Genomic DNA, 14,440 nt, shown 5'->3' with positions numbered 1-14,440 from the left:
CACATTCCATAGCATTTTTTCACCCCCAAAGGAAACTGTACCCATCAAGCAGTCCAACTCCATCTCCCCTCCCAAATCCTCAGCCCCTGGTAATCACTAGTCTGCTTTCTGTTTCTATGGAAAAAGCCTATTTCTTTTTTTTTCTTTAAACAATTTTTTTAATTTATATTTTTTAATATTTTAATTTTATTGAAGTATAGTTGATTTACAGTGTTGTGTTAGTTTCAGGTGTACAGCAAAGTGATTCTGTTATACATACACACGTATTCTTTTTTAGATTCTTTTTTCATATAGGCTATCACAGAATATTGGGTAGAGTTCCCTGTGCTATACAGTAGGTCGCCATTGGTCATCTAGCTTAAGTATAGTAGCGTGCATGTGTTCATCTCAAGCTCCTGATTTATCCCTCCCCACCTTCCCCTCTGGTAACCATAAGTTTGTTTTTGATATCTATAAGTCTGCTTCTGTTTTATAAATAAGTTCATTTGTATCTTTTTTTTAAAAAAAATTAGATTCCACATATAAGTGATATCATATATTTGTCTTTCTGACTTACTTCACTTATGATAATCTCTAGGTTCATCCATGTTGCTGCAAATGGCATTATTTCATTCTTTTTTATGGCTGAGTAATATTCCATTGTATACACGTTCCACAACTTCTTTATTTATTCCTCTGTTGATGGGCATTTAGGATACTTCCATGTCCTAGCTATTATAAATAGTGCTGCAATTAATACTGGGGTGCCTGTATCCTTTCAACTTACGGTTTTCTCTGGATATATGCCCAGGAGTGGGATTGCTGGATCATATGGTAGTTCTGTTTTAAGTTGAAAAAGCCTATTTCTTAAACAGAATTTGCCATCATTTGCTGGTTCTATGCTAACAATAAAGGAGAAACTTAAATACTTCTGTATTTGGAAAGCCTGTATGGAAGACTCTGGGAAGTTAAATAATTTAGGACCATCCAGGATTATATCCCACACTCCGTTACAGTGCAACGGAGTTTGCATTGTACACCTAGGTGTACAATGCAAATGGCTCTTTACTCAATCTTACCATCGTTGGCTGGCTTCACCAGGTCAAGCATCTGGCACAGCAAATCATGGAATGGCAAGGGCTCAATGCCCATGGCTTCCATCCGTTCACACTGCTCCTCATAGAAGTATTCCAGCTCGTACATGGAGAGCACACCATCCCCATCCACATCCATGCAGCGGAACCAGTATTCAATGCTAGGAGAGAAGGATACTCATTAGCAATGGCCCGTTAAAGGTCCTTTATTCACTCAGATTTATTATTGTTCATGTTTCTTTTAAAAGTTACATATGTGTATACTTTAGACTTAGACATAGTTTTACAAAATTTATTAGAAAAAATGGCAGACCTTTATTTTCTCTTCCCCAGATCCAACCATTTTCAACACCTGATTTTGGTTTTTATCTTTACATTTCAGTTAAGATGTCTATATTGCTCCTTTCTCATATTTCTGTTTTAAGGAGTGGATTAATTTTGCACTATGAAAGATGAGGTTTCAGCTGTTTTGCCACTCATTCCACCTTACCCACAGCCCTCCCCAGCCTCTTAATATATAGATAAATTACTCAACATTCAGAGTTTATAACTACATTTTCCTTTTCTCTTTTTTTGCTTAGTTTTTGGGGTACAGTACATGTTACTAATTCAACCCCAAAACCTCTACCAGTTTTCTACAATCCATAATCAGTCCCATTAGGTATTCTATCAATTGCATTTCCTTGAAGTCTTTCTTGGTTCCTTCTGACTTACTCTCATCTAGACTGGTTGATCTCTAGGCCTGGTTCACAGTTTCACCCTAGGAATTCCCTTCACCTTTCTCCTGTTTCTTATATATCACATTTTCCTCATTCTTGGTTTACTTCCTTGTTTGGTGTAACACATCCTTCAGTAGCTTCCTAAAAGCTACATTTTTAGATCTTGGATCATTGAAAATACCTTTTATTTACTCCCAATGTAGTTGGTATTTATAGAATTATAGGTTGGTGGTTCTTTTCCTTCAGAATTTTAAAGGCACTGATCCATTGTCTTCCATTTATCCATTGTTGTTGAGAAGTCTAAAGCCACTCACTGATCCTTTGACTGTAACCTGTTTGTTTGTTTTTTTTTCCTTTGAAGCCTATAGAGGTTTCTGGTGTTTTGAAATAATATGATGAGGTGCCTTAGTCTGTAATCTAATTCACTTATTTTGCTGGGCTCAATTTGGAAACTAGTATTCTTTAGTTCTTGGACATTTTCTCAAATTATTTTGTTTCTTCCCTACCTCTGTTTTCCCTTATCCATTCTCTTTTTGTGGCATTCTTGTAATTCAAATCTGCATGGTCCAATATGGTAGCCACTAGCTATATGTGGCTAGTCCAATTTGAGATGTCTTTAAGTGCAAATACACAACAGATTTTGAAGACTTAGGAAGAGAAAAACAGTAAAACATCAATACTTTTATATTGAGTACATGTTGAAATAACATTTTAGATATACTGGGTTAAATAAGATACATAATTTAAATCTTATGTTTCTTTTTACTTTTTTACTGTAGCTAATTTCATTAAAAAATTTAAAAACATTTTAACTAAAATAACAAAATAATGTGATATACACAGTGAAACGATTACTACAGTAAAGCCACTTAACATATCATCTCCTCACAGTGTTACCACTTTTTTTGGGGGGGGGGTAGGGATGAGAGGACCTGAACTCTACCCTCTCTAAGTAAATTTCCACTATTTAACACAATATTATATTAAATATATAGTCATTATATTGTACATTAGATCTCTAGATTTACTCATTCTATATAACTGCAACTTTGTACCCTTTGACCAGCATCACCCCATTTCCCTCACACCCCCAGCCCCTGGTAACCACCATTCTACTCTCTGCTTCCATAAGTTTGACTTGTTTTTGATTCCCATATAAGTGAGATCATGCACTATTTTTGTCTTTCTGTGCCTGGCTTATTCCAATTTGCATTATGTCCTCCAGGTTCATCCATGTTGCAAATGATAGGATTTCCTTCTTTTTAAAGGCTGAGTAATATTCCACTGTGTGTTTATACATATACCACATTTTTTTAATCCATTTATTCTTTGAGGAACATTTAGGTTGATTCCATATTTTGGCTATTGTGATAACGCTGTAATGAACAAGGGAGTACAGATATCTCTTCAAGAGACTGACTTCAGAGTTATGGTTCAAGATGGTCAAGTAGAAAGATCCTGAACTCACCTCCTCCCAAGACATGCCAAATCTATAGCTACATATGGACCAATTTCCTCTGAAAAAAACTAAAAACTAGCTGTGTGACTCCTACATATTGGGCAAATGAGAAAAAAACTCACACCTAAGTGGGTAGGAGATGCTGAGACACAATCTTGCTGTAAACCCCAACCCAGCACAGTGACCCACAATCAGGTAGAAACTCAAAATCCAGAGCTTCTCCCTGAGGAGCAAAGAGTTTGAACCCCACATTGTGCACCCAAACTTTTAAGACATACAACTGAGACAACTCCCCCCAAGTCTAGATTTTTTCCTCTCCTTTTTTAAAATTGAAGTATAGTTGACATGTAATATTATATTAGTTTCAGGTGTACAACATAGTGATTTGACATTTATACATATTATGAATTGATCACCACAACAAATCTAGTAACCATCTGTCACCAAAGTTATTACCACATTATTGACTATATTCCCTATGCAATACAGTGCATCCACATGCCTTATTTTATATCTGGAAGTTTGTACCTCTCGATTTCCCTTCATCTATTTCACCCAACCACCCCCTTACCCTCTGGTGACCACCACTGTGTTCTCCATATTGGTGAGTATGTTTCTGTCTTATTTTGTTTGTTTGGTTTTTAAATTCCACATATAAATGAAATCATATGGTATTTGTCTTTCTCTGTCAGACGTATTTCACTTAGCATAATACCCTTAAAGCCCATCCATGTTGTTTCAAATGGCAAGATTTCATTCCTTTTTTATGGCTGAGTAAAATTCTATTGTGTGTGTGTGTGTGTGTGTGTGAGATCACAGCATCTTTAGCCACTTACCTATCGATGGACACTTAGGTTACTTCCATATGTTGGTTATTGTGAATAATGCTTCACTGAACGTTGGAGTGCACATATCTTTTCAAATTAGTGTTTTTGTTTTCTTTGGGTAAATACCTGGAAGTAAAATTGCTGGATCATATAGCAGTTCTATTCTTAATTTTTTGACAGACTTCTACACTGTCTTCTTGTAGTGGCTGCACCAATTTACATTCTCACCAACAGTGCATAAGGGTTCCCTTTTCTCCATATCCTCACCAACACTTGTTATTTGTTGTCTCTTTGATAACAGCCATTCTGAAAGATGTGAGGATCTCATTGTGGTTTAGATTTGCATTCCCCTGATGATTAGTGATATTGAAGATCATTTCATGTGTCTGTTGGCCATCTGTATGCCTTCCTTGGAAAAATGTTTATTCATGCCCTCTGCTCACTTTTTAATCAGACTGTTTGTTTTTTTGATATTGTGTGAGTTTTAGAATATATTTTAGATATTAACCCCTTATCAGATATATCATCTACAAGTATTTCTATTCAGTAAGTTCCCTTTATGTTTTGTTGATGGTTTCCTTTGCTGCACAAAACCTTTTTAGATTGATGTCTCATTTGTTTATTTTTGTTTGTTGCCCTTGCCTGAAGAGACAGATCCAAAAAAATATATATTGCTAAGACCAATGTAAAAGAGTATACAGCCTATGTTTTCTTCTAGGAGTTTCATGGTTTCAGGTCTCACATTTAAGTCTTCAATCCATTTTGAGTTTATATTTTGTATATAGCATAGAAAGTGATCCAGTTTCATTCTTTTGCATGTAGCTGTCAAGTTTCCCAACATCATTTATTGAAGAGACTGTCCTTTCCCAATTGTATATTCTTGGCTCCACTGCTGTACATTAATTGACCATGTAAGAGTGGGCTTCTTTCTGGGCTCTCTATTCTCTTCCATTGATCTATGTGTCTGTTTTTGTGCCAAGACCATACAGTTTTGATGACTGTAGCTTTGTAGCATAGTTTGAAATCAGGGTGTATGATACCTCCAGCTTTGTTCTTTCTTAAAATTGCTTTGGTTTTCACAGTCTTTCGTGGTTTCAATACACATTTTAGGATTAGTTGTCCCAATTCCATGAAAAATGCCATTGATACTCTGATAGGGATTGCACTGAATCTGTAGATTGCTTTGGATAGTATGGACATTTTAACAATATTAATTCTTATATTTTTCCATTCATTTATATTGTCTTCAGTTTCTTTCATCAGTGTTTGATAGTTTTCAGAGTATAAGTCTTTCACTTTCTTGGCAAAATTTGTTCCTGGCTATTTTGTTCTTTTGGTTGCAATTGTAAATATAATAGTTATGTTAATTTCTTTATGATAATTCATTATTCGTGTATAGAAATGCAATAGATTTCTGTATATTGATTTTGTATCCTGAAGTTTTACTGAATTCATTTATTAGTTCCAATAGTGTTTTGGTGGAGTCTTTAGGGTTTTCTATATATATTATCGTGTCATCTGCAAATAGTGACAGTCTTACTACTTCCTTTCCAATGTGGATACTTTTTATCTCTTTTTTTGTGTGATTGCTGTGGCTAGCACTTCCAATACTATGTTGAATAAAAGTGTCAATGGTGGAAATCTTTTTCGTGTTCCTGATGTTAGAGGAAAAGCATTCAGCTTTTCACCATTGAGTACTTTCTTAGCTGCTGGTTTGTCATATATGGCCTTTATTATGTTGATACATGTTCCCTCTATATCCATTTTGTTGAGAGTTTTTATCAAAAATGGATACTGAATTTTGTCAAATGCTTTTTCTGCATCTAGTCACATGATCATGTGATTTTTATCCTTCACTTTGTTAATGTAGTATATCATGTTGATTGATCTGTGCATACAGAACCATCCATGCATCTGTGGAATACACTTGATAATGGTGTATGGTTCTTTTACTATATGATTGAAATCAATTTGCTAATATTTTGTTGAGGATTTTTGCATTTTATGTTCATCAGACATATTGGCCTGTAATTTTTTTTATAGTGTCTTTATCTGGTTTTGATATCAGTATAATGAATCTAGAATTGTTCCTTCCTTTTCAATTTTTTGGAATAGTTTGAGAAGGATAGGTATTAACTCTTCCTTAAGTTTGTTTGAATTTACCATTGTCTGGTCCTGGGCTTGTTTGTTGGGCTTTTTTTTTTTTTTAATTACTAATTCAGTTTCATTATTGGTAATCTGTCTGTTCAGATTTTCTGTTTCTTACTGATTCACTCTTGGAAGGTTGCATGTTTCTGGGAATTTATCCATTTCTCCTAGGCTGTTCAATTTGCTGGCAAATAACTGTAGTAATCTTTTATGATCCTTTGTATTTGTTGTGTCAGTTGTAACTTCTCTTTCATTTAGTTTTTTTCACTGATCTTTTTTTCCCCAGTCTTTGTTTCATTTATTTCCATTCTGATCTCTATTATTTCCTTCTACTAACTTTGGGTGTTGTTTGTTCTTTTTCTAGTTTCTTTAGGTATAAGCTTAAATTGTTTATTTGAGGTTTTCCTTGTTTACTAAGGTAGGCTTGTAGTGCTATAAACTTCCCTCTTAGAACTGCTTTGCTGTGCTCCAGTTTTTGGAACACTGTGTTTCCATTTTCATTTGTCTCAGGTATTTTTAAATTTCCTCTTTGATTTCTATATTGAATCATTGGTTGTTTAGAAGCATGTTGTTTAGCTTCTATGTGTCTGTGTTTTTCCCAGTTTTCTTCTTGTAATTGATTTCTACTTTCAGAAAAGGTGCTTGATATGATTTCAATCTTTCTAAATTTATTGAGACTTGTTTTGTGGCCTAACATGTGATCTACCCAAAGTATATTACATGTGCACTTGAAAAGAACGTGTATTATGCTATTTTTGGATGGAATGTTCTGTTAAGTGCAACTGTGTCATTTAAGGGCAATATTTCCATATTGATTTTTCTGTCTGAATGATCTATCCATTGATGTAAGTGGGGTATTAAAGCCTCCTATTGTTATTGTATTACTATCAGTTTCTCTCTTTATGTATGTTAATATTTGCTTTATGTATTTAGATGCTCCTATGTTGAGTGCAGAGATATTTGGAAGTGTTATATCCTCTTGTTTGATTGACCCCAAGGATCGTTATGTAATGACCTTCTTTGTCTCTTGTTACAGTCTTTGCTTTCAAGTCTGTTTTGCCTGATATTAGTATTCTAATATCATTAATATTAGATTTTCATTTCTATCTAATACTAATATCATTAGTATTCATTTCTATTTGCATGAAATATTTTTCTATCCCTTCACTTCCATTTAAAAAATTATTTATTTATTTATTATTTATGGCTGTGTTGGGTCTTCATTGCTGCACGTGGGCTTTCTCTAGTTGCATCAAGTGGGGGCTACTCTTCATTATGGTGCGTGGGCTTCTCATTGCAGTGGCTTCTCTTGTTGTGAAGCATGGGCTCTAGGTGTGCGGGCTTCAGTAGTTGTGGCATGTGGGCTCAGTAGTTCTGGCTCATGGGCTTAGCTGCTCCGCGGCATGTGGGATCTTCCCATACCAGGGCTCGAACCTGTGTCCCCTACATTGGCAGGTGGATTCTTAACCACTGCGCCACCAGGGAAGTCCCTATCCCTTTACTTTCATTCTGTGTGTGTGTCTTTAGATCTGAAGTGAGTCTAATGTGAACCATATAAATGGGTCTTGTTTTTTTAATCCATTCAGCCACACTTTGTCTTTTGATTGGAGCATTTAGTCCATTTACAGTTAATGTAATTATTTTTAAAAAATATTTATTTTATTATTAATTTTTGGCTGTGTTGGGTCTTCATTGCCACGTGCGGGCTTTCTCTAGTTGCGGCAAGTGGGAACTACTCTTAGTTGTGGTGCACAGGCTTCTCATTGTGGAGGCTTCTCTTGTCGTGGAGCACCAGCTGTAGCACGTGGGCTCAGCAGTTGTGGCTCGCGGGCTCTAGAGCGCAGTCTCAGTAGTTGTGGTGAACGGGCTTAATTGCTCCGCAGCATGTGGGATCTTCCTGGACCAGGGCTCAAACCTGTGTTCCCTGTGGCAGCAGATTCTTAACCACTGCACCACCAGGGAAGCCCCTAATGTAATTATTGACAGGTGTGTACTTATTGCCATTTCGTTGTTTTTGTAGTTCTTCTCTGTTCCTTTCTTCTTTTGTTTCTTGTTCTCTTTCTTTCTGATTTGATGACTTTCTTCCATGTTATGTGTGTATTCCTTTCTCTTTATTTTTTGTGTATCTGTTACACGTTTTTGGTTTGTGGTTACCATGAGGTTCATATACAACAGTCTGTATATACAGCAGTCTGTTTAAACTGATGGTCATTTAAGTTTGAGTGCATTCTAAAAGCACTACATTTGCTGCCCCCGATATTTTATGTTTCTGACATATTTTGCATCTTTTTGTGTATTGCCTAACTAATTGTTTTATATATAGGTGCAGGTGCTTTTACTACTTTTGTCTTTTAACCTTCGTACTAGCTTTGTAGGTGACTGACCTTTACTATATGTTTGCCTTTACCAATGAGATTTTTTTCTTACATGATTTTCTTGTTTCTAGTTATGGCCTTCACTTTTCTGTTTAAAGAAGTCCCTTTAACATTTCTTAATAAGGCTTATTTAGCGGTGATGAACTCCTTTAGCTTTTACTTGTCTGGGAAACCCTTTATCTCTACTTCAATTCTGAACAATAACCTTGCCAGGTAGAGTATTCTTGTTTGTAAGCTTTCTTTCTTTTAGTACTTTAAATATCATGTCAGTCCCTTCTGGCCTGTAAAGTTTCTGCTGACAAATCGGCTGATAGTCTTATGTGGGAGTCCCTTGTTGCTTTTCTCTTGTTGCCTTAAAGATTCTCTCTTTGTCTTTAACTTTTGAGATTTTAATTATAATGTATCTTGGTATGGGTGTCTTGGGTTCATCTTATATAGGACACTCTATGCTTTCTGCACTTGGATGTCTGTTTTGTTAGCCAGGTTAGGAAAGTTTTCAGTCATTTTTCTTCAAATAGGTTTTGAAGAAAACTTTTGCTCTCTCTTCTCCTTCTGAGACCCTTGTAATGTGAATGTTAGTACACATGATGTTGTCTCACAGGTCCCTTAAACTATCCTTATTATTTTTTAAATTAAATTAAATTTATTATTACTTTTTGGCCATACCATGTGGCATGGGGAACTTCCCTGACCAGGGATCAAACCTGGACCCCCTGCAGTGGAAGTGTGGAGTCTTAACCACTGGTCTACCAGGGAAGTCCCAAACTATCCTCATTTTACAAATTATTATTAATATTTTTTGCTGTTTTGATTGGGTGACTTCCACTACCCTGTCTCAGATTGCTGATATATTCTTCTGCATCCTCTAGTCTGCTGATTCCCTCTGGTGTATTTTTCATTTCTGTTATTCTATTCTTCAGTTCTGATTGGTTCTTTTCTGTGTTTTCTATCTTGTTACTGTTCTCACTGAGTTCATCTGTTTTTCTCCAGAGTCCAGTGAACAACTTTAAGACTATTGATTTGAGCCCTTTATCTGGTTAATTGCTTATCTCTATTTTGTTTAATTTTTTTCTTTTGGTTTTGTCTTGTTTTCTTATTTGTCTCCTCATTTTGCCTAACTGTCTGTGTTTGTTTCTACATAATACGTGTATCAGCTACATCTCCCAGTCTTGAAAGACTGGTCTTATGTAGGTGTCCTGTGGGGCCCAGTGGCAACATCACCCCTGGTCACCAGAGCGAGGTGCTCCTGGTTATCCCCTGTATGCGCTGTGTATGTTCTCTTGTTGTGGTTGGGCTGCAAGTGCTGTGGGTGCACTGGTAGATGGAGCTGATCCCTGGTCTGGCTAGCTGAGTGGCTTGGCCGCAACTGCTGTTGACACCCTGGTGGGCAGGGCTAGTCCCCAGCCTGGCCATTCACGAGGCCTGGCTGCGACTGCTGTTGGCACATTAGTGCGCAAGGATGGTCCCCTCTAGCAGGAGCCACTTTTGAGGGGCACTGGTGCTGGTTGGGGCCACCTGCCAGGTGGGGCAGGGTGGGAGTTGCTTTGGAGGGGATGGCTGAGGTTGGTGGGTTGGGTGGGGTGAGTTCTCAGAGGAATGCTGGGGATGGATGCCAGGTGTTAGGTAGGTTGATGGAGAATGACAGAAATGGTACCTGCCAGAGCCAGGCCAGCTGCGTGGAAGGAGAGCAAAAACAAAAAGGGAGCCCACCAGCACTTCTATCCCTGGAGAAAGTTTCACCAGAAACCTGCCCCTCTGGCACATGCCCTAAAATTAGTCAATGAATCTCCCTCTTGTATGATTCAGATTCTTTCCAAGCTGCTATCTCTGTGCTGGGACTCAGAGTGAGTTTGTGCAAACTCTTCAAGAGTGGAGCCTTACTGGATAGCTACATGTAAAAGAATGGAATTAGAACACTCCCTAACACCACACGCACGCACACGCACACACACACACACACACACACAGCTACATGTAAAAGAATGGAATTAGAACACTTCCTAACACCACACACACACACACACACACACACACACACACACACAGCAACATGTAAAAGAATGGAATTAGAACACTTCCTAACACTACACACACACACACACACACACACACACACACACACACACACACAAAGAGTGGAGCCTTAGGCTCTCCTGGACATAAGCCCAGCTGATTTTCAAAGCCAGACATTGCAGGGGCTCATCTTCCCTGAGCAGGCCTGTGGGCTGTGAAGCCCGACATGGGGCTGGGGCCCCTTGCTCCTCAGGGGAAACCTCCTTGGTTACGATATCCCTCCTGCTTGTGGGATTGCCACACCAGGGGTATGGGTTCTGCTGGACTGCATCTCTGCCTCTCCTACCTGTCTTGGTGTGGCCTTTTATATATATCTATGGTTGTAGAAAATCTGTCCTGCTAGTCTTCAGGCTGTTCTCAGAGACAGCTGTTCCATATGAAGTAGTTTTAGTGGCTCTGTGGGAGGAAATAAGCTTAGGTTTTCTTTCTCTGCCATCTTGATCCGGACTCTCTCTGAAACACTTAGCTTTGAAAACCAATGAGGCTTGAGTCCTCTAGTGAAGTGAGAAAAGGCTCTTAAAGGGCTTGCATGCTTGGACTCACCTGCCCCAGGGCCAAGTACAGAAGCAGCCGCTATGGAGGTGCCCAGATTTTCTGTTAAGGAGGCTAATTTCCTTATCTTAAAGCCTCGGCCTAAGGGGCAAGCGTCTAATTTAACACACATCTGGGGGCCTGCTGGGTTACTGTGAAAGGACAGACTAGCAGGCACCATGTTTACGCTCTCCCTCTGCGCCACACTCCAGCCAGAGGGCACCAGTTTCCCACTCTCCCTCTGCCTTACAGAGCACCAGTATTTCTCAGAGGGAAGCTTTTACATAAGGCTGGTGCTCCAGTTTTTGTTGCTGCCACCCACGGGATGCCACTTGATTGCCTGGCTCTGGAGGCCAGCAGGGCCTGTGTTTCTGGGTTTCATGGGACCATAGCAATTGGAGACAGTTCTTAGCAGGCCACCACATCAGGGCACAGCACACATAGCAGACTGAAACACACTCCTTGTCTTTCAGTGAGAGGCCTATTTGCTTATCCAGGAACTTGGGCCTAAGGGGCAGGCTGCTGGTTTGGCACACGTCTAGAGGCCTGTGGAGGAGCTCTCAGGGAATGAAGGCTGATGGATGCAGTCTTTGAGCTCCCCTCTGCCATATTCTAGCTGGTCAGTATCTCCCAGGAAGGAGCTTATAAACTTGTCTGACTCCTTAGTTATTGTGGCTGCCTCCAGGGACATCTCTAGATCGTCTGGCTCTGGTGGCCACCAGGGCTTATACTCACGGGTTCCACAGGACTGTAACCAATGGAGAAAGAATTCTTAAAGAGCTACCAATCCCAGGGCACAGCAAGAGGCAACACGCCCAGGAGCCCAGTCTCTCTGTTAAAGAAGCCTATTAGCTTACCACCAAAGCTGCAGTCAGAGAGGTAGAATTCTTAATTAAACACAGATCTAAGGGTAATCCCTTCTAGAGACCTCAAAGTCCCTTCATACTCTCCCTCTGCTGCACTCCAGTGTGCCAGTATCTCCCGGAGGGGAGCTTTTATATATGTCTGGAGCCCTGGTTTTTGTGGCTGCCACCCAGGGGACACCTTCTGATCACCTGGCTCTGGTGGCCAGGGAGGCTTACATTCCCAGGTACCATGAGACTGTACGACTGGAGAGACAGTTCACATAGTAAGCGACCATGCTCAGAGCACTACACAAACAACAGAGTGAAATATAACCCCACCTAGTCTTTCTGTGAAAGAGGCCTAGTGTGTGTGCTGGGTCACTGGCCTTAGTCACAGGCCTCAGGTTTGGCTCACATCTAGGGCCCTATGGACGTGCTTTCAGGGAACACAGGCTGATGGATGCCATCTCTGCACTCTTACTTTGCCTTGCATCAGCCTGCTGGTATCTCCCAGAAAGGAGTTTATATAGTCATCTGGCACCCCTGATGTTTTTCGATTGCTGCCCAGGAATACCTCCCAATTACTTAGTTCTGATGGCTAGTGGGGCTTATACTTGTGGTTCCACAGGACTGTATATATTTGCATAATTTAAGAGCTGCTGATGAGAGCCTGGCTTGTAATCAGCCTGAATCTAGGTGCTGACTGAGATCCTTCCTTTTGGGACACTGACCAGTCTTTGCATACCCTCAACTACAGGGAACCATCAAACTTAAAATAGGATGCTTGGATAAGTACAGAGATTTGACAGACAACCACAGGCTGGGGCAGGGTTGAACCATAAGGTTCATCTCCTATGTGAGGCCACTACTTCAAGACTGGGAGAGGTGTTTGTTTTATCTAATGCACAGAAACCAGCACAGAGAGTCAAGCAAAATGAAGAAAGAGAGGAATATGTTCCAAACTAAAGAAAAAGAAAAAAAAATCTCAGAAAAAAAAATCTCAGAAAAAAAATCCTTAATGAAATGGAGATAATTGGCTTGCCTGATAAAGAGTTCAAAATAAGGGTCATAAAAACGCTCACCAAACTCAGAAGAAAAGAAGAATGAATACAGTGAGAACTTCAACGAAGACAGAAAGTATAAGAAAGTACTTAATAGAAGTCACAGAACTGAAGAATACAATAACTGAACTGAAATACACTAGAGGGGTTCAACAGCAGACTAGATGAAGCAAAGAAAAGATCAGTGAACTCAAAGACAGGGTAGTGGAACTCACACAATCAGAGGAGCAAAAACAAAACAAAAATATTGAAAGAAAGTGAAGACTGCTTAAAAGACTTATGGGACAGCAAACAGACCAACATTCCCATTACAGGGGTCTGAAAAGGAGAAGAGAAAGGAGCAGTAAACTTAATTGAAGAAATAATGGCTGAAAATATCCCTAACATGAGGAAAGAAACAGACATCTGGATCCAGGGAGCCCAGAGAGTTCCAAAAGAGAGTAGCCCAAAGAGATCCACAGGAACACATATTATAGTTAAAGTGTCAAAAGTTAAAGACAAGGAGAGAATCTTAAAAGCAGCAAGAGGAAAACAACTAGCTACATACAAGGAAACCCCTATAAGTTGACTTTTCAGCAGAAAAATTGTAGACTGGAAGGGAGCAGGATGGTATATTCAAAGTACTAAAAGAAAAAACTTCTAGCCAGGAGTACTCTACCTGGCAACATTTTCATCAAGAATTATAGAAGAGATAAAGAGTTTTCCAGACAAGCAAAGCTTAGGGAGTTTATCACCACTAAACTTGCCTTACAAGAAATAAAAGAAAGGTACTTTTTTTTGAATTGAAGAAAAGAAAACAGTGCTGGACTTCCCTGGTGGCACAGTGGATAAGAATCTGCCTGTCAATGCAGGTAACATGGGTTCTATCCCTGGTCCGGGAAGATCCCACATGCCGTGGAGCAACTAAGCCGTGCACCACAACTAATGAGCCTGCGCTCTAGAGCCCATGAGCCACAACTACTGAGCCTGTGTGCCACAACTACTGAAGCCCATGTGCCTAGAGCCCATGCTCTGCAACAAGAGAAGCCACCGCAAGGAGAAGCCCGTGCACCACAACGAAGAGTAGCCCCTGCTCACCACAACTAGAGAAAGCCCACGCACAGCGACGAAGACCCAACACAGCCAAAAATTAAAAAAAATAAAAAAATTTAAAAAATGGTACTAATTAGTAATAAGAAAACATATGAAAGTATAAATCTCACTGGTAGTGGCCAATATATAGTAAAGATGGTGAATTAATCACTTATAAAGCTAGTATGAAAGCTAAAAGATGAAAGTAGTAAAACTATATAATAATTGGTTAAGATATATACAAGATAAAAGATGTAA

The 14,440-nt window shown here is 39.2% G+C and overlaps 1 protein-coding gene across 2 annotated transcripts in view; it reads right to left on the bottom strand.

The window, feature by feature from the left end:
* Positions 1 to 14,440, bottom strand: part of PPP2R3A (protein phosphatase 2 regulatory subunit B''alpha) — a 165,253-nt gene that overhangs the window by 26,749 nt on the left and 124,064 nt on the right. For both annotated transcript variants that reach the window (XM_065876145.1, XM_065876146.1), the window contains exon 10: positions 1,059 to 1,234. In XM_065876145.1, coding sequence (XP_065732217.1) covers positions 1,059 to 1,234 — 176 coding nt within the window. The remainder of the gene's footprint in view (positions 1 to 1,058; positions 1,235 to 14,440) is intronic.

The sequence above is a fragment of the Phocoena phocoena genome, chromosome 4, assembly GCF_963924675.1.
Source record: "Phocoena phocoena chromosome 4, mPhoPho1.1, whole genome shotgun sequence".
Taxonomy (NCBI): Eukaryota; Metazoa; Chordata; class Mammalia; order Artiodactyla; family Phocoenidae; genus Phocoena; species Phocoena phocoena.
The sequence above is the reverse complement of the archived record's forward strand: the minus strand, read 5'-3'. Positions and strand labels throughout refer to the sequence as shown.